The sequence below is a fragment of the Tetrao urogallus genome (genome assembly GCF_951394365.1).
Source record: "Tetrao urogallus genome assembly, chromosome: 2".
In the NCBI taxonomy this organism is placed as follows: Eukaryota; Metazoa; Chordata; class Aves; order Galliformes; family Phasianidae; genus Tetrao; species Tetrao urogallus.
In genome coordinates this window covers 28756404-28777444 of record NC_136814.1, presented here as the reverse complement: position 1 = coordinate 28777444, position 21041 = coordinate 28756404, and the positions used below count along the sequence as shown (strand labels likewise).

Here is a 21041-nt window from a genome sequence, read left to right as displayed (position 1 = left end):
ATTTGTTCAATAAAAATGTATGTCTTCACTCTGAAATACATGAGATCCTTCATTTTATCTGTTCCACTTTGAAGTATCCAACTCCTTTACTTTTGGAATGTAGCAGATAATGCTTACAGAATTATTTGTCTCTGTTTTGATAATTAGATTCCTTCTCGTGATATGTTTTGAAGTTGCCTGCACCAAAACCTGCCCACAGTTTTGCATTTTTGGCTTATCTTTATCACTGCCCATTGAGAGGTGAAAACCAATGATTCAATTATTCTAATTTGTACTGTTGTCTTTGAGGATAACTAAATAACCAAGACTTCCCTTCTGCCAAGGATTGGCAGTTTATTTGTGGCACCTGGAGCTGGTTTTAACTACATCTTCTGGACCTCTTGTTTTGCTCAGAAGCTTCATTAAATAACGATTTATTTGCATGCCTACTTACCTCTGCCTCCTGGCTATGCATATTTAACATAGCAGTTATCTGTTGTTTTTTCTTTTTTTCCCTTGCTTAACTCACCAAGCATCATGCTGATGATTTGCCTAGTCATCCTTTTCTTTTAGCTTATTTTTCTTTCACGGTATGCATGTTTTGTTTGTTTGTTTTTAAGTTCTTGAATCATGGCCGTAGTTAAGTGGGGCCCTTCCTCTGCTTTAGGAAGCCTTCAGCTGTGTCTCCTCTTACCTTTCAAGAAAACTTTTTATTGCATCTTTTTTTTTTTTGTTTCCACTTTATTTTAACATGCTTTTAATGAGATGTCTTCCATTAATTACATTAACTTGCTGATCCAATAACTTAAAAACACAGAACCTCTTAGCAGTGTTTTTACATATATATAAAACCTTCAATCATGTTTGTTCGTGCAATAAATTTATTCCAGCACACTTTTATTTATTCTGAATAAAACTTTTAATGGTGCCTGTTGGTATCTTATCAAACCTTCATAAAGCTGTATCATTAGCATAAATACTTGTATTTCATAAAGAGCCTTCTTTTATTATGTTAATTCGCATATCTTTTATAGTTCGTAAACACTCTCCATTATTAAAATGAATACACACAAACATGCACACATTTTTATGACTTGTTTTTTAAAGTACATTTCAAAAGGTTATGTTAGGTTTCAACGTGGTCTAGCATAATACAGTTTTTTCTCAATGCAAGTTATTCAGCTGAATTGCTTAAAGAGAATAACTTCTTTTAGCATAATGATCTTGTTTTTCAGTATGATGTGGTGGGGCTTTTGTTGTTTGGTTTGTTTTCTTTTTGGTTAGGTTTTTTGTTGTTGTTGTTGATTTGTGGTGGGGTTTTTTGGCTTGTTTGTTTTGAGATATTAACTCCTACCTCACGATATACGATGTTACAACTTAATGATTGCTTTGATTTATTGTGGTTTACTTTGCTCAACAACTTTTATTGGCAACTAGTATGCAAGTAGTTTTTAATTATGAAGCTATATTCTGCCACTTTTCCACAGATCTTACTCCTGCACTACACAGAATGGGTCTTCTTGTAAGACAAGTACTGAAGCTCAAACTCCTCTCTGTAGGATCATTGCCTCATTAACTATGGGGACTTGTACTGTGTGAGGGAAAATACTGCAGAGCTGGAAATGATGATGATCACTAAGAAAAGTGAATGTCCATGTAGAATAAATACTGTGGCTGCATAATTTTTTCTGTTGTATAAATCTGGCTTTAATGTGTGACTAGTATACGCTGTTCATTTTTGGAACAAATAAAAGAGACAGTAGTGCTTAATGTTCGTTGGGAAGCTGAATTGATGGTCTAAGAAAACATTGGATTTGTTGTCAGTTTTTGATTCAGTATGTTTAAATATGACTTGATAGCTTGATAATTTTTCATTGATTGATATCCCCCCCATTCTTTACCTGAAGAATCCCTTCCCATTTCCCCCCCCCCCCCCAAAGAAAAAAAAAAAAACCAACAATGGATTCTACTGACAAAAAATGTAAATCTGCATAAGTTAAAACAGTTTTATTGGTTGGAATTTTAAAAAGCGTAAGTGTCTTTAGCTTAGCAGTTCTTAAGTTTTGAATGTTTAATTTTTTAGCATTAGCATAATTCCAAATTGATTGTTTTAAAATAAGAATGTATTTGCATGCAGAATCTCTGCAATATATCACCTCCATGAGTAAAGTCTCTGGTTTTTAACTTTTAATAGTAAAGCATGAAATACAGGCTCTGAAGACTTCAGGGCATGCAAGATGAGTTTGTACGGACTGTATCGTAGACAACGTTTGCTCAGTTGCATCTCTTCTTGCACCCTGTAATGTAGATATTAGGTCTGTGTAAGCTCACATCCATCTTTTCTTGTAGGACATTGGGCATATGACTCTCTCTTATCATTCTGTTGCAGCATGATGGTAGCTCTCAGTAAGTGCATTCAGATCTGTTTTCCCACCTCTCACACAGACTGTAGGGTACAATTGAAAATAAATTTCTTCCTGCTGCGAAAACTTGAAGTGACCGTCAGCTTTTCTGCCTTCAAAACAAAATGCAAGGCATAGTTGTGTCATTGCTTTATCATCACTAAAATGAAGGAGTTGGAGTGACTAATATACGGAGGGAGGAGGAACAGTGGGAAGGGGTACTAAATAAAGTACTTGTAGTTAAATTGCTTGTTGAGGTAATATAATTTCAGACGATGTGGCAGTGAGCCCAGGATAAACACACATTTAGATAAATGTGTTTCTTGGACAGTAGTGCAGGCCGGAGATCCTCCTGCTCCCTGGAGGCTTCGTGTCCAGGTTGTACCCTGTTGCTGTATTGCCAACTACAGGCTTACAGGTCTTGGGTTTAGTGTTTGCTGTATGAGAAGCCAGAATGGGGGCTAAATGATGCTTCTGTGACAGCTTTCACAGCCAACAGTGACTCTAAGTGAGCAGTGGTCAGGTCACACCAATTGATAACAGAACTGCTGGAAGGTGTAGACTCCCAGGTTCCCCATCAAAGAACATTTTTCTTACTTCAGGAACAAACTAGTCTGCTGGAAGACTGTTGTGATGCCCATATACTACAGAATCCATTTTTTTTAATGGACAAAATTGTTACCTGTTCCAAAACATTTACCTCTGCTTGAAATGGAGAAGGTATATTAACAGAGTTCTATAATACTTGACACACATCAGCTAGACAGAACTCTTGGTCTCTTGTCTTTTTCCTCACTCTCTCTCATCTCTCTGCCTGAATAGAAGTGGTTGAATAGGACATGCTGTAATTTGTTTTTACAGTGAATAATGTTTCAGTTTATCCTGAGGGACTGTTAGGTGAGTAATCTCACACTGACCTTGACACAGTGTTGTTGTAAAAGGCAGATCAGGTTGTTTTAAGCAGATAAATCATTTAATTTGCTTCTATTTCTAATAAAAGGAGGCTGGTAAGGAAGTGTTTGTGAGCATTCTGTCATGTGATAACATTTTCCTCTTAAGTAAAATTGTTTAGCTGGCCACAGCATTTGTTTTTATTTACTCTCATCAGAGAACATTATAGATGATGGTATTAACTTCAGTGTTAACTCTTGGCCTCTCCTCTCTGTCTTTTATCGGTCTACAGAGCATTTAAGCTTTGGACATCAATCCACATTTTAACATGTAATTCTAATGAGGTGTGATTGACACTTTACAAATAAACTGGCTTCTTTAAGATCCCATTCTAAAGGTTGTGCAACTTTGTCAGCTAATGCATTAATTTACAAGTTAAATAAAATCAGATTCCCCATATGCTGGAAGTGGTTTTTATTTATTTTCATTGTAGAGTGTGATATCCAATTATTGTATATGATATATGTAATAATTGGTGTCAGTTGAGACACTGACTGTATGGTAACAAAACGTATTATGATACAAGAGAAGGATACTGTATGATAGTAGGGAGGCAGGAACTACTCACATCTTCTGGAAAGTTTGTTCATCATTTTCATCTACTCAAACTGGAGCTGGTTGTTGTACGTTTGGTATTTGCACTGCCTGAAAAGTAAAATGGCCTGAGTCACAACAGGATTCAGGCATAATTAAGAATCCTAGGGGTTGAGTTTGCCTCCCATGTCTTGCGCAGTGCTGGTTTTCAACGTGACCAGATGCAGAGGATGAAAGGTCTTGTGTGTGTAGTATGTATTCAACATCAAAACCTTCAGGGCCTTGTAATAAACCTGTGCTAATGTTATATAAGGTCAGATGTCTTTATATACAACTGAAAATATTCTGTTTCCACGGGGTCGAGACTTGATCTCCTGTCCCTGAGAGTATCAGGTTGCCTTTAGTACATCTTCCTGTTATCTGCATGGTCTCTCAGTTCTTTTGTGAGCATTTCTCCATGTATCAACCATGCTGCAATCCTAATGCTGCCTTATAGGTTAAGATCTTTGTTTATTTGTTTGTTTCCAATGTTTTCTATCTCATAAATATTTTGGGTGATAAATAATTCCTGAGATAAGACGTGCATATACTTCTCCCATTGACATACATAGTTTTTTCTCCCATTCACATTATGTGGTTTCTTCTGTTTGGATTTTTGATTTAATTCTTTTTGCTTAAAACTCTTCCTGAATACAGAAATGTCTGGTTCCTGCACTGACTACTGCTGCATTAGGATTTAGAATTATTAGACTTTAGATACTTTCATATGCTAAAGTTCAATTGTCCTTACCCTTTGTACTCCTATTTTGGTGCTGCTGTCTGATGTAATTTTATTATAAGCCATTTCATCGTACCTGCTTTTACAAGATCAAGTTGCTAACTGCTTTTAAAAGATATTTTATTTATTTGTTATCCAAACATGTAGACAGAAGGAATAAAAAGACTGTATGGTACTTTAAGCAGAGATTTATGGTTTTGTTTTGTGGTGCAGATGTTTGCCTAGATAGCTGCATTCTGGGGAGATTGTATTAACGTATTTGTTCTGAGGTTTCTCTGTTCAGTGGTCTGCATGATTTCAGAATAGAAAGAGCATGCACACCTTTCACGTGTTCTTTTTCCTGTGAATACTGTAGATGAGGCTGTAGCCCTGAGGCCAGGCAGCAGCAGTGCTGATGGGCAGGAAGCAGGTGAAACGCTCCTGCAGCCATGCTGCTGTGTTCTTTCCAACTGAGAAAGCTGTTGGTGAGGAGGGAAGGTCGCAGCCTTGCCTCCCAGCATGCATGCTCTACTCCAGCTGACCCTGTGTCCCCTCTTGTTTCTGGCAGTGCTGCATGGGCAGGTGTACCGGTTCTGCACCTCCGAGGGTACCTGGCTGCTGAAGGAGAACTCAACTCTGCCCTGGAGGAACCTGACTGAGTGTGAGGCCTCTGACCAGGTAAGAGTGCCTCTCTGGCTGCTATTGTTGTTTAGGACCAAACAGAGGACAGCACTAATCATTGATGCAAGTGGATTTTTGCCCTGTCAAAGTAATCATTTTCAACTCGTCCTGAGCGCCTCACTTTGATGAGTCTAACAGTAATGTCAGGTATCTCCCCTTTAACAAAGTGAGGCAGATGAGCCTAGGGTTAGTGTAGGTGAGACAGCCGGGAGAAGTAAACTGGAGGCTGTGGTGCAGGACATTCCTGAGGCAGTCAGTGGTCTTATTTACAGCAGGAAAAATTCTCATTACAGAAGTCATCTAATATTATCCCTTTTCCATTCCTTCCCTTCCCTTGGTAGAATATTTCTGGGATAAAATTAGTTTGTGTTCTCTGTCTCATAAGTAGATATTAAAATTAACTGACCTGAAAGGCACTTGTTTTTCAGCTTTGGGCAAAGGGTAGTTCCTGCTTTCTGTCCGTTTGTGGGATTTGTTTGTTTGTTTTTAAGCTAAATTTGACATGAACTGTAGAATTAGGCTTGTCAGTTTATTTTCTTGCCCTAGTACTTTATACTCTGCAGGGAGCTGGAATACCTGGCACCAAATAAAGAAGAGTGGAGAGGTTTCCAAGGGATTTTGGTCGGCTGCTGGCGTCAGCTAGTGCACTATGTGTGTACCCATGATGTAATGCCATCACAGCTGTGAGCCTCCAAGGGTGATCCTTTTGCTCATATAAATTGAGTTTGCTCTCTGTCCCAGCATGCTGGGAACTAGTACATACCTAGCCAGAACAGTTCTAGTGTATGAAATTCCTTAGTTCCACAGGCAGAGTGCCTCCTGAGTTCCTGGAACTCAGCACCTCTTTAGAACGAATAAATGGCTGCAAACTAAAAGGAAATGCAAAAAGAGATAATTTCTAGTTCTCCAACTGTGTAAAATATAACATTTTCTTATATTGTGTTTTATTTAACATTTCTTTATAATTTTCTTCTTCCATATCAGTAGCACATTCTGGGTGTCTCAGCACAGCACTTTAGTGTACCACCCAGTATAATTTTGATCACCTTTCCCCGTTTGCCTTTGTGGTTTCTTCCAGACCTGTGCTGGAACATGCCAAGAAAAGAGAGAGCTTGTGGCAACATGTGGTCATTTGGCACCTACCTCCAGGTTTCCATGAGCTAGTTTGGATTTTGAAAACCTTCACAAATAATGTGAGACCCCAGAATGTGAATGACCACGTTTGCTTTTCCAGCTAATGTGTACAGAGCCCCTGGTAATGTTACACTGTGTGATCTATGCATCTTGTGCACGAAGACAGGAAGTTGTTTTTATGAGCTTACTGTATACTATGTCACAACTGTTGTTACACACAGTCCCAAGAGTTTGCAAGTGATTCCTTATAAAATAACATTATTTTCTTTAGTATGAGTTGTAGGTTTGATTTGTGTAGGTGTTTTAAGTTGTTATGTCTCAGTAGCTGTTTTTCTCCTCATAAAGTAGCTTTCATGTCATTCCTTTTAAAACTAAGCTAGCAAATCGCTGAGGAACAGCCTGTGTGCTCACATTAAATCCTCCTGCAACAAAGTCCGTACTGTATTTCAGACCTACATGTAGCTTTTCAGACAGTTCTCTCCCTAAAGATTTTGTCCAGCACTTCTAATCAAGAGTCTAAATGGATGTGTCTTCAACAGGACATCTGAAGAGAGAGAGAGGCTATCAGGAAGGTATGAGCATCCCTGCTGCTACATCACCTCTTTCCCTTCCGGGCAGTGCTGTAACTCATAGTTCATGGTATGAGGTGGTCTGCAGCTTGTTGCCAGCAGGCAGTGTAGTTGAGGTGGAAGAGGCACTATTTATGGACAGGAAAGAGTTTAATTACATGAGTTTAAGGCTTAGAGCTAGCAAATGGGACCTGGCTTGTTTTATTTCTAAACATAGACTTTACCAAAGGAACACCCTTATTACAGCATTAAGGTGATAGGCTCTAAGAGTGTGAGAAAATATAAGCTTTACCATTTTTACTGCAGAATTAAGTTGTCTGTTCTTTCTGTCATCTGTTTAATACCTGCCTGTGTGGTAATTTATGCCTCTCCAACTCTGTGATCAAATAATGTTGCATTATCTATTTTCTAGCTTGGCTATGAAGTCCAACTTTTTGACTGAACACCTGGGAGCAGCTGGGGAATTAAGATTAAAATTTTTATTTTGTTAAAACATAGGAAAGTGGAAGAGTGATTCAATGAAGGCTTTTAACCTTAAAAATAGGAGAATGACTTCTGTGTATCATTAAGAGAAGTTAAAAAGCAACTTGGTAAAAAGATCTGAAGCCCATTAGCTCTGTTTATCCCTTCCTCCCTCTCTTTTTTTTTCTTTTCTCCTTTATGTGCTCTCAGGATGCACCAGAAGAACAGCTCCTGAATTTGTCCATCATATACACCATTGGATATGCTCTTTCCTTCTCTGCCCTTATAATTGCAACTGCCATTCTTCTTGGATTCAGGTAACTGGCGAAGCTCTGGAGAATGGAGAAATGTTTTTCTGTATGATTGTATCAGGCTGACATAAAAATTTGATTTTACCCTTCTTCTATCACCTTATTTCTCAATTGCCTTTGTGTTTTTTCTCGCATTCATTTCTTCTTAAAATGCAAGCAAAATTCCTAAGCTTCTATTATATGACTGGCATGTATGAGCACACTGTTTATTAGTTGAAATATTTTGTTTTTATATTTTTTATTTCAATGAAGTTTCCACTAAAAGAGATGAAAAAAAAGAGATTTCAACATTCTCTCATGTTGTTGCCTTGGTGATGGGGGATCTGGGATGCAAGTGGACATTTAGCAGAGAACTTTTCATTCTGCCTTGCACAGAGTTGTGTATAAACCTCAGTCTTGCCCATTTCCTAGTCACAGAATTACAAAATCACAGAACTTTAGGGATCATCTAGTCCCCCTGCTAAAGCAGGTTCTCTACAGTAGATCTTGCAGGAAGGCATCCAGATTGGTCTTGGATATCTCCAGAGGAAGAGATTCTGCTTCTCTGAGTTGCCTGTTCTGGTGCTTCATCACTCTGATAGTAAAGGAGCTCTTTGTTTTCGTATGGAACTTGCTATGCTCCAGCTTCTGCCTGTTGCTCCTTGTTCTGTTGTTCACCACTGAAAAGAGTCTGTCACTTTCAACTCAACTCCCATACTTCGGATACTTATAAACTGCAGTGAGATGCCCCTCAGCCTTCTCTTCTCCATACTGATCATAGCCAGGTCTCTCAGCTTTTCATCATTTAGGAGATGATTTCAGGCCCTTTATCATCTTGCAATCCAAACCATTCTATGATTCTATGATTGATTGATCTTTGTGGCCTGCTGCTGGACTTTTTCTTAGAGATTCCTGTCTTTTTTGAACTGAGGAGCCCAGAACTGAACATATTCCAGATGTGGTTTGTGTAGGGTGTATTTCAATGCAGAGAAAGACTTTTACCACAATCTCTTGTTGGAGAGCTTTCAGAAAATCTCATTTATTTTGCTATGTGGAAGATAAATTAATTGATATTTATAAAGTTTTTGTGAAATATATTGCTGTCACTTGGTCACATTAGCATGCTGGTTTCATCCAGTAATGCACCAACGCATTGCACAAAGTACCTCAAAATTGAGAGACTCCAGGTTGCACAGCCTTCCTGAACTGGATACATGTTCATGGTACATTGTGTAGGTTTGATTAGAATAAAAAATAAAGCCTTCAGCCTCCAACAAAACAATCTCTTTTTTCTCTCCCTAGGTACAGTAGGTGTCTCACTGATTCCAGACAGATTTTCCTATGCTATAGGAATGCTGAACACATAGTGTTAGAAAACACAAAGACATAAGCATACTCTGGCATAAGAGGGAAGACCCTCTGTCATGTGGTCTTGCTCCTGGATGCTGTATACATCTGGATCTCATCATCCTGATTACATGTTGATGACGCTGCCTCTGAGTTGTATTTTCCTGTCTCCCAGTTCTGTGCTCTAATCCTTAAGAAATTTTCTTCCCTAGTAAATAATTCTCATTGCCAGTTAATGATTGCTTGCACTGAAGGCAGCACTCTGTTAGCAAGGCAGTCCTTCACCTGTCCTAATTGTTGGAGGAGTTGCATTTAAAAACATCAGTCATGCCTTCAGCTTCTAATCCCCAAAGCTAAAGTAACCTAAGCCTTATACTACCTGCAATGCCTTGTAGCATGGTGTTATCCCTTCTCCTTCTCAAAGAAGATTTAAAATGACTGCAGAAATGTAGACATGCTCATGCTCTGAGTCCCATGTAATAACTGTGATTTGTACATGTTGTGGCTGTGCAACATGGGACTCATCCAACAAAACACCAGATGGTCTGAATTCTCCAAATGTCTCCCACGATGAGGGCTTTCTTCTTGCTTCACCCATCAGTGACACTTTTTAAGTAATCTTAGCAGCCCAGATGTAAAAGTCACAGAACCCAACCATGTACTTACCAAAGGAAGGATGCACGTGGCTTTGGCGCATCACAAGGAGCAACCTTGCCACAGATGACTGGTAGGAGAAAGGAAATGCTGATGCCCTGATTTTTGTGGAGAGATTATTTAGCACTTTTTCCTTCAACTGTGAAGCAGTGACTGGAGAAGTGTGCATGAGTGTCTGTTTCTGGCTTTGCAAATAAGGTTTCAGAGATATTAAGGAGTGCCATCAAACTATTTTTTGTTTTTATGTCTGAATTGACTGTCTGAAGACAACTTCTTTCTGTATCTCAAAAAACATAAGGCGCTCCCTCTGTGTGACTGCAGTTACTGGATTCTGGATGCTGATTGGAACGTGGCTCATCCCCATTGGTTGTGCAGTCTCATCAGATAAGGATAAAAATTGAATTCTGTGGCATCAAAATGCTGGTATTCACCACCAGTTATTATATATATATATATACCAGTTACAGTATTACTTCTGTAATAGGAAGGAGTTAGTAAGTTCTTATACTACAGAATAACCCTTGTATTTGCTTTTTGTAATGATTCAATAGAGTAATGTATCTCTAGTGTCCAATTTTCCATCTTCTGAAATGAAAGAAAAATCTGTAATTTCAGTGATGGAAGCTGAACCAGGCCCATAACTTCATGAATTAGGCAATCTGAATAGCTTGCATTGACTGCAGCAGAAATAGTAACTACTTCAACCTATTATCTTCAAATGGCTAGTTTACATATATTTGTCAATTGGATTTAAATATATGGCAATTCTGAAGTGTAGCAGTGTAGCAACAAATAAACTTTGAATTAAACAAAAATAAGTATTAATTATATGTAAGTTTTGCAATAAGCAGTGATCTAAAAGTGATACAAGCAATTCTTATTGAATTATATATTTTTAAATCTTCTTTTTCTTAATTTTAAAACTGATAGTATTCAAGACCAAGCCTATTTTTTCTTTTTTTTTCTTTCTGGTTTTTTGTTTGTTTGTTTGTTTGTTTTTGTTTTTGCTTCAAAGAGAGAATTATATCTAGTTAGCTTCATTTGAAGCAGAATATGTACCCTTGTAATTCTGGAAGAAAAAATTTGTGGGTGAGACTGGTAAAGCACTAGCAGCACTCTGCAGTTGGTTGCCATTTACGTGACTGCAGTTTCCTTTGCTATCCTTTAACATGCTCTTTTCAATAAGTACAATTTTGTTGTCTTTACAGCCGTGACTGCTGAAATTCAAGAGGATTTTTTTTTTTTTTTTTTTTTTTAATTCTGAATGCAGAGGAGGAAATCGTGTTCCTTTTTGTTACACAGGAGATTAATTTCCCTTGGAGGCAATTTGAATACAGCTTTTTCTCTTGTCAAATTGATAATTTACAGGTGGATTTTCTTTTCACTGGGGATGGGATGCTTGTACATAACCCAGAAGCTGTACTGCACAGCAGTTCCTGAGTCAAAGTGACAATGGGGTCAGTTCAAAGGGATTAGGTATGGCATGATTTGAAATTAGAATTGTTTTAGTCCTTTTGGATATTTCTTATGAAAATGATTTAATTTTTACACTCTTAAAACATTTTAAATTGATTTTTCTTATGTACCCATTGTTTCCCTTCTCTCAGACGTTCACCCTCATAGCTGCACTTTTGAATATAATTTCCTCTGTGACACTGGTTTCTTTCCAAAAACAGTTTGAAATGCCCCCAGCCATTCTCAAGTTACAAGGATTTCCTCTGGTACCTCATGATTTTCAACAGGCTCTTATGCCTGGCTTCAGTCCTATCTATGATATTGCAGCTTTTACACGATTAGTGGATCATGACTGATTCTTCCATTTTTACAGACATCTTCATTGCACAAGAAATTATATTCATCTGAACCTCTTCACCTCTTTTATCCTCCGTGCTATATCCGTCTTCATTAAAGACTCAGTGGTGAAGTGGATGTACAGCACAGCCACACAAGAGCACCAGTGGGAAGGACTTATCTCCTTCCAGGTAGGGGCAGACACTGTGGTGGTTATGAGGATATTGGAGTCATCATGGTGGTGCGTCTGCATCACAGCAGGTAATTTCAGTTTGTACACCTAGGCTTGTCCGAAACGACGCTTTCTGCAGTCTGTAATTTCTCTGAACCTTGCAGCATAACATTTGTGGTTGTGCCATTCAGAGCTTACTGCAGACAAACAATTGATGTCATGGTGTATTTTCTCGTCCTCTGGTAGGTTTGCCTTTCTAAATGGAACAGACATGGCCAAGTGGATTTTTTGCATGTGTATAAATGACTCGTCCCTCTTCTTGGGCTGCAGATTCAGTTCTTCTATTAGTAGCACGAGGAAATTCATTTTACTAAGCCAACACCTCCTGTGTTAGTATTGTCCCTCCGGTATAGTGATCAAATTAGTTGGTCATTCTTGGAAATCTTTATAATCTTTTAATGATAGAAAAATTGAAGCATCAAATTGAAATGCGAATTTAAAAGCATTTAGAAAAGCTTTGGAGGAACAGACTAATTAAATACTTCCAATCAATTAAGGAGGATGTGCAGCTCTTGTGAATATGATGAAAGCATGCCTTTCCTCTTCAGATTTGGGAAACAAAATGTAATTGAATCTTTATAGAAATGTATTCCCATTATTTATATCACTCCTGTGATTCTAGAACGTGGGTATAGCATTTGCTACTGAAATACTAGATTGGGGGGGGTCATAAAGAGACATAATACATTATTAGTACCATCTTTTTGTGACGCTCTGCCTAGGGCTTAATTGTTAATACCGCAAGTGAATATCATAGGATAGTTCATTTCTTTGCATTGAGAATGTGTTGGTTGGCAGAAAGTAAGATTGTAATGCTTACATTAAATGAAAGGCTTGGGAATGTTCACAATGAATTGTCAGTCATTCCTTTCTTAAAAAAAAAAAAAAAAAAAAAATAGTTTTTGTGTTTTCAGACATGACTTATCCAAAATAGTGGTTTCATCACATCTGATGGATACATTAGTTAGATAATCAGGTTTCATGCTTATCTAAAGTTCTGCTGCCCACATCTATGTAAATCGTCAGCTGAGAGATTTTTTTGCACTTAAATGTAATACACTGAACAATACTTTGCTTCTATCAAAAATCTTTTGCTTAGGAAAATGGTAAATATTATGGTTTCTGCTATTTGCTCTTGAATAGGGAAATTCTCAGCTGCCAAATGGAATATTTGGAGAACTGAAAAAATTCACTGATTTACACGTGTTATGGGTGCTACTTTTCATTTTCATCTTTCTGTGCTGCTTTTCAAATTATAGTCCGATGCTCACAAGGAAAATTCAATACAAATAATTTTGGTTTTTTGAAAGTAGGAACATTGTATACCTGCTTTGTATAGCACATAGTGCTGGTCTCTGTCCTTTTAGTACTCAAACGTGAGGTTTTGTTTTGAGAAGGAATCACAGAATCACAAAATCATAGGGGTTGGAAGGAACCTCCAGAGATCGAGTCCAACCCCCCTGCCAAAGCAGGTTCCCCACACCAGGTCGCACATGTAGGTGTCAAGGCAGGTCTTGAGTATCTCCAGAGAAGGAGACTCCACAACCTGCCTGGGCAGCCTGTTCCAGTGCTCCGTCGCCCTCACTGTAAAGAAGTTCTTGCGCACATTTGTGCAGAACTTCCTACTCTGCAGTTTCTGGCTGTTTCCCCTTGTCCTGTCTCCACACACTGCTGAAAAAACAGTTTGGCCTCACCACTGTGCCCCCCACATGTTAGATATCTGTACAACTGGATCGTGTCCCCTCTCAGTTTTCTCTTCTCAAGGCTAAACAGACCCATTTCACTTACTTATCCTTTCTTCATAGGGCAGATGCTCCAGGCCCTTCACAGTCTTTGTGGAAGTACAAGTAGGATAGAGAAAAACAGTCTTTCGGGTTGGTCTGCTTTTTTTCCTGTCGCCACTGCTATATTCATTTGGGTTGTACTTTCTTCCATTACAGGAATCCCTTAGCTGCCGTTTGGTGTTTGTGATGATGCAGTACTGTGTGGCTGCAAACTACTACTGGTTGCTGGTGGAAGGCATGTACCTGTACACGCTGCTGGTACTGTCTGTCTTTTCCGAGCAGAGAATTTTTCGGCTGTATCTCTGCATTGGCTGGGGTAAGTTGATCTTTCCTTACGTCCACCTGTGACTGCCCAGTTCAAGTTCTGCAGTCTATTCTATTTTTATACCTGATCCCTGATGTTTGAGCTGGGCCAGTGTGGCTTGCAGCATAGAGGCTGTGGGTTCATAATGCAGGGGCTATACATCACTACAGAAACTCCCCAGAGCAGTGACAAGCATGTGGTACTTTTCCAGCAAGACATCAACTTCTAACACAAAAGATGTGTGGCTGGTTTCAGGTGAGCAAAGGGTGTTCTGAATTACCGTACCCTGACAGTTTCTCATTTCATTCAGTGGCATCATCTACTTTTGATACAAAATAATGGTGTATCTCACACCTAACCAAGAGTAAAGATAGAGGCGTGCTGGCAGTGTGGAGGAATGCAACAGGAATGACAAACAAGGGGCTGCTAGCAGGTAGCATTCTGATTGGTTTTGTGGGCAGAACAGGCCAAGTGACAAATGTCAGGTGAAAGATTGGTCAGGGTGCATGTGCCAGGGACGTGTGTATGCTTGAGATTAAGTACTGTGATGAGTTAAAATCAGTTGCTTTAGTCAGAACTTCTATGAAAATTCTAAAGCTTTGATTCTTTCACTCTCCAGTTAGCATGAATTCTATTACTATTCAGGACTGATCTTAAGCTTTGATTCTTTCACTCTCCAGTTAGCATGAATTCTATTACTATTCAGGACTGATTTGAAGTATCCCTTTTGTGTCTTTATTGCCTTCTCTTCATTCCTCTTTTCCTCTCTCCCATCCTTGTGGAACTTGAGTGACTATTGGAAAGCTGAAAGTAAATCAAAGTAAATACTGCAAATGCTTTCACAGATACTACTTCTAACATTTAAATTGTTCTGACTGTCTTTCTATGGATTTACCAACTGTGAATATTCTAGTAAATTAATTCACTGATAAAATATGTATAAATGACTCAGTGTGAATTGCTTGACCAATTTTACTGAACAGTAATATACGGAAAGTAAAGGCTTCCTGGTATAAATAAATACAAGGAATAGCAATTTCATGGTAAGAGTTTTAGTTAAGAAGGAATTATTTGTCTTCTGTTATTGTTTTACGTAGACCATGCAGCAAAAGCATTTTATATAACCATAGAATCATAGAATGAATCATAGAATCACAGAATGGCTTGGGTTGGAAGGGACCTTAAATCCCACACAGTTCCATATCCCTGCCGTGGACAGGGCTGCCACCCACCAGCTCAGGCTGCCCAGGGCCCCATTCAGCCTGGCCTTGAGTGCCTCCAGGGATGCAGGACCACAGTTTCTCTGGGCAGCCTGTGCAAGTGTCTCTGAGCAAATAATTTCCTTCTAACATCTAATCAAAATCTCCCCTCTTTTCATTTAAAACCATCATCCCTTATCCTATCACTGTGCTCCATCATAAAGAGTTCCTCTCCAGAGTTTTTGTAGGCCACTTTTATTAAACTAGGTTGTAATCATTTTACCTTTGATTTTTTTATTTTGTATTATTAAGGAAGGTGGGGGGGGAGCCATCTTTGAAGCACTGAAGTCACGAGAGGAAATTTAAAAAATGAGGAAAAAAAGAATGAGGGGAAAAAAAAAGCAAAATTATATCTGCAAAATGGAGTGCCAAAACAGAAGACATTATTTTATTTTTGTTTTTCCTATATGGGAGATTTGCTACCGTATGTTGAATTTCTGGATGAATTTGTGGAAATGAGTGGCAGCGCCAGAATTTGGCACTAAATATATAAGCTTCATCCAGACCTCCTAGAAAAGCTTCACCAGTGCCATTCAGTCCTCATCTTTATAGTTTCTTGCTATTCCAGCCATGTCTGTATGTGCAAACCTTGCCAATAATTCTGTCTTCAGATGCAGACATTTGCTACTAGGCCAATGAAGCCTTCAGTGCTCCCAGATCAGTTCTAGCAGGTAACAGTTTGGTCTTGATCAGCTTCTGAGAACAGATAAAGATGTTTTTACCTCATTTTCTTGCTTCAGTGGTGTTTCCAGTTTTTGGGTGCTCAAGTTCCTCACCAGATCCCTTTCTGCTATGAATGCTCAGTTTCATTTTGAGCTATATAATAGCCTCAGCATAATGCCTCAGGCTGTGCTTCAAAGAGCTAGAAGGTGAGGTTGCTGAGAGGTTAGAGCTGAGAGCATCTCACTCTTTGAAATAGTCGATCGACTGTAAAAAATAAAGCTGGATCAAAAAATACCTGATCGTGTCAGAGCTGATTTGATACCCTGACCCTTTATCCTGTTAATGAAGTGTCTTACAGGATGATTTTTTAATGTCATTACTCATCTTTTGATGAATATTTATGTGTTAAAATTTTGTGGGTGTATTGTTGATAAACTTAGTGGGTGTTACTCATATCATGTCATTATTTTTTCTAATGAGAACTGAACTTTTTGATCACTTACTGACCATATGGTATTGTTTCTGCTTCTGTAGTCCCCAGTGTGATCGCATATGGTTGTGCTCATACTCCTGTCTAATGTATGAATGGAATGGTATTCTCTTCAAGGGTTTTTTCCACTTGAGTGTTTGTACTTCTTTCGATGAACAGTCTCAGAACAAACAAGAAGCTAGAGCAAGTCAATTCATTGGGTAAGCCCTAACAAAACATAATGTAAGGACCGGCTTACCAGTAGGTAGAAATGTCCTAGTATGTATTTCTCCCCAAGAGTTTCAATTGTTATATTGAGTAGTGCTATGCTTTGTCATTAACAGTGGGAAAAAAAAGTCTGTGTAGCTACGTAACTGAAAAAGTACTCTCATTTTACATCTAACATGAACATTTTATATCAATTCAAAATAAGGAAAGGGACGTGCAGGCTGGTCTTTATCAGGATGTCCGGGACACCAGCACATTTTTTTGTCATGCCTGAGCCCAAGGGGAGAGTCACTGAGCCTTATCCTGACATCAAGTAAATGTGTCAGGGCAATACAAAATAGTCCCTGGAGAAGAGCAGTGCTGCTGTAACACTGCTGTGTGCATCTTTCAGCAGCAAGTGGAAACAGGACCTCCTTGCATTCAGAGCTGGGGAGGAGAAATGAATGGGAAAACAATGGCAACATCCCCACAGTGACTGTGCATAACAGCCAGGCAGGAGGAAAGACAGGAGGCGGCAATTTTCAGCACTAAAAACTAAGAAGAAAATGCTAATAAAAAAGCTAAACATTCCCTTAACTTCTGTGGCAATTTTACACCCAGCTGTGCATGCAGCAGGGAAACTGCTATAAAAATAAATAACTCCCCTCCTTCCAACTCTTGGTAATCCAAACTTGCTCTAAGGATGAATACACTGAAGGAATGAGGTTGTTAAAGGCAAGAAGCCTGGCTAGGGTATCAAAATCTACATCCCAATTGCAAGGATGATCTGACTGGAGCAGAGCCAGTAAGATATCTTCCTTCTCAAATCCAGTATGAGCTCAGTGTAGCAAGAGGATGCACTCATTACACTAACCATTTCTTATCTATTTTCAGTGAAAACTTTCAGACAACGATATGAAAATCGATTTTGTGTCCAGACTGAGCTTGATAAGAAACAAATAAACAAATCACTCTAGACTTTCTCTTATTTCTCTTTGCTCTCAGTCTTCTGCTTTCAACTTTTCCTTTTTTTTTTTTTTTTTTTTTTTTTAACAGATAAAAACATTGTATGTTTTCTTTTCACTTCCATACTGGTACCCTCTCTTCATCAGGTTGTATTTATTTATCACTAATTTTAGTTCCTCATCACATATTTCTTGTAGTTGATGAAGTCAGACTGTCCTGGATGGTTTCTTTAGAGAAAGATGAGAAACTAGATTTCTTTTGACAGCAGCCGTGTTCCTCTGGTTTGTGTGCCTGATTATCTCAGAGGCTAAAATTCTCACCACATAGAAACCGCTGATCTGAAACACTAGTTTATAAATAAATTTGTCCTTCTTAAAATGCTGTATGCAGAATATGTCCTTTTTTATGGGCCCCAGCAGAATGGCAATACTTTGGTACTATGGAGGCAGATTTCCATCAAGAAGAATCTCTAATCGTTACGTGAGAATGAGGAGAGTCTCTCTTGCTCCTCACACATCTTTCTCTTCTGAAATCACCTTCACAGAAAATGAGGTACAATGGGAATCTAGCAATAGCTTGCTAGAATGAAAACGTACTTGCACATCAAGGTATGGGAAGGAAAAATGCATGGAACATACCTGGTGATATCTTTTGTGGTGTCCAAAACTGAGCTTGTCCGTTCTGTTCCAAAATGTCACAGACCCATTAAAAGGAGAGACTGATTTCTGCATGCAGTTACACACAGGATATAGAAGCATTCATTAGCAGCTCTGCTAGTGATTCTCCTTTCTGCTCGTTTGGGATTGTGGAGCATTAGGAAAACATCATCCAAATGGTGAATCCTCAAGTAGAATTTCTCACAACTTTCTTCCCTTGCCTATTCCACTCTATTATCGTTCTGTCTAAAACTGTTGGGTTTTGGCATGGACAACGTCTGACTGGTTTACCTACCTTTTTTGTTTTCCTTTTTTCTGTAAGCTGTGCAGATACCTGAGCAGGTGCAGAATACTGTAAGTTAGCAGGAAAATAAGTACATCTTGATACTTATTTATGCAGTGGGGTGTATAAGACATTGATTTTTCAGATCCATTACTTTCTCATCATCTATAGTATGTGTAATTTTTCTAGACTATTATTCAGAAGCCCTGTCCTCTGTCAACTAAGTTGAGTTTTTTTAGCTGAGCTCTCAGCGTGCTTATTTCATGGTATCTGTGACAGGTTTCATAATCACAGTGTAGTGTTCAAAGACTTTCAGTTAGTTATTCTGTAAGCATTAATGTGGCTGAGTCTGTTATGAAAATACTTTTGCAGTTTCTGGCATCTTCAGATGTGATTCAGTATAAACAAGCAGATGCTACAGTTTTCTGAATTCAGATACCTGTCTTTTTCTCAGTTAACCTGGAGAAATTGCCCAACGATCTCAGGGTTTTTGTATGAGAAAAAGCGTACCCTACAAGAGAGGGAAGTTTCTTCTCAGATATCTGGTATTCTTTGAACAGCTGCATAAGAAAAGCACAAAACTGAAATTCAAATGTACTGAAAGTGCTGTGTGTTGTGAGCCCATAATGAGAATACTATATTGATTTTGTTCATAAATAATGTTTATCTCTAGATTTTATTCAAAGCACTTTATAGAATTTGCTTCTAATGCTTGCTGAAGCCTGGCAAATTTCCCCTGACCAAAGTAGCTAGAATGACATTTACTTTTCTGCCTGTTAACTGAGGTTAATTAGGTGTCAAGATTACAAAGTAATCTATGGAGAACCTCAGTGATCCTTGCAAGCTATAATTATTGCAGAGATGCTGCAAACTTTCTCGTTTGCTGTGTGAATATATATAAGTATATATAAGTATATATAAGTTGATTTGAGGTGGATTAGGGAAGGTTGTGACAGTTTTCTGTTCAGATCTTGATTAGGACCTTGGGAAACTAGATGTAGTCCTACCTGCCAAAATTGTTCTCCAGATAGTTTTCAGAGCCACCTTTTTCTTAGGTCAAGTCTTTGTGAATTTGGTAAAATGGCAGATGGTATCCATGTAGAATTTACATTGATATTCAAAGCTCATGAATATGAATTGTACTGCTAAGTATTGGTGTATCATACTAAAATATACATTGCTAGAAAGGACCGTATGTGACTGATGTTGTTGCAACACAAAAGCACCGCAGACGTGTGTCAGAGGTGACAGGGAAGAGGGTTTTGCGCCACTCTGTTACCTATTAACTTGTACAACATTTACATAGCAGGATACTGATGCAGTTCAGTAATACGAGCCCTTCGCCAGCCGGGTCTATTTAATATACAGTATTAATTGCAGTTTCTCACTTAATTCAAATGTCAAGTAATGCAATTTATTTGGTTTTCTGGTGTATCCAGAAGATGGAGGTATCCACAAATGATTACCATTATCACTCAGTGCATCTGTTCCCTCCACTGACACCCAGCCTTTGTGCTCACGGTGTTTGTGCCTTAATCTGTGAGTTTCATATTGAAATGTCTTAATTTTCAGCAAAGTTAAGAAAGGAGTAATTCAAACTATAATTAGTTTCTATGAATCAAAGGCTCTTTTGTTTGGAAGTGATTTGCAATGAATCTGTTCTTAATCTCCTATGCCAGTATCAAAGTAGGACTGATTTCTCAGTAACTTTGTTCCAAAAATACACTCTCAGTGTAAGGTATGTTTGTGGAGTGTGATTCAACCACCTGCCCAGTATCTCTACTCAATTTACATATTTGTTATTGCTATAACTATTGGTTTTCTGTGATTTTCTTTTTCTTGATGCTCTTCATTTTTTCTCTTTTTATTTCCCTTTGTTTACTGATGGAGAATAATTTATCATTTGAGCTATTTCTGCAGTATTTAGCTGTTATGATTGTAGAGAAGGAATACAGTGCAATGAAAGAGTAGGTTTTTGCTGATATTGTACGCTCAGTTCAGATATTGCTTTTCAGAAGATTTTCAGTCTGCAAGAGATCACTGATTTCCCTGTGGCTTCTGTCAGAAACTGCACTTTTGCATTGTGCAATGCACCGTAATGCACACAAAGTTCTAACATCTGTTACCATTCTCATTTTTAAGAATGTAATGCACTTTAAAATTTTGTTGAGAGACTTTGACATTGTAAAGCAAATTATAACTGCCAGCTTATTTGGCTTTTTTGTATTCCCCTTGCATCCCAGATAAACTGTGAACATTTTTAACACATACACTGTCAGGTAAGCATAGGACAAAGATTCTTCTCAGGAAGAGATGCACCTGCTCAAATACCATAGCCCAAATTTAGGTCTTTTCTGAGGAGACCTGAGCACACTTGCTCCACAGAACGTGCCCATGCTTTCATTATCATCTTGGTACATATAACTGAGTGTACACCAGCTCAGTGCCAATAGACAGCCTGAGCCTTAATACAACACCTGCTACCTTAATACAACACAACAGACCTGTGAACAGAAGTGTGGATGCAGAAGGTTTGGGTCAAAGAGCTCTGCATTCTTCCTCTCTAAATTGCATAGTGGCCAGTAGATATTCCAGAAATTTAGTTCCCTTGTCCTCTCCATGATAATTTTCACAGAAAAACTGGTATGTGTCAAATATGGGGGCAAT

At 38.5% G+C, this 21041-nt stretch overlaps 1 protein-coding gene across 1 annotated transcript in view; it reads left to right on the top strand.

Annotated features, from left to right (window-relative positions):
- Positions 1 to 21041, top strand: part of GLP1R (glucagon like peptide 1 receptor) — a gene marked incomplete at both ends in the record, with an annotated part of 77931 nt that overhangs the window by 42691 nt on the left and 14199 nt on the right. Inside the window, 4 exons of the mRNA XM_079549937.1 lie at positions 5192 to 5301; positions 7680 to 7786; positions 11589 to 11742; positions 13724 to 13883. Of these exons, the coding sequence (XP_079406063.1) occupies positions 5192 to 5301; positions 7680 to 7786; positions 11589 to 11742; positions 13724 to 13883 (531 nt within the window). The remainder of the gene's footprint in view (positions 1 to 5191; positions 5302 to 7679; positions 7787 to 11588; positions 11743 to 13723; positions 13884 to 21041) is intronic.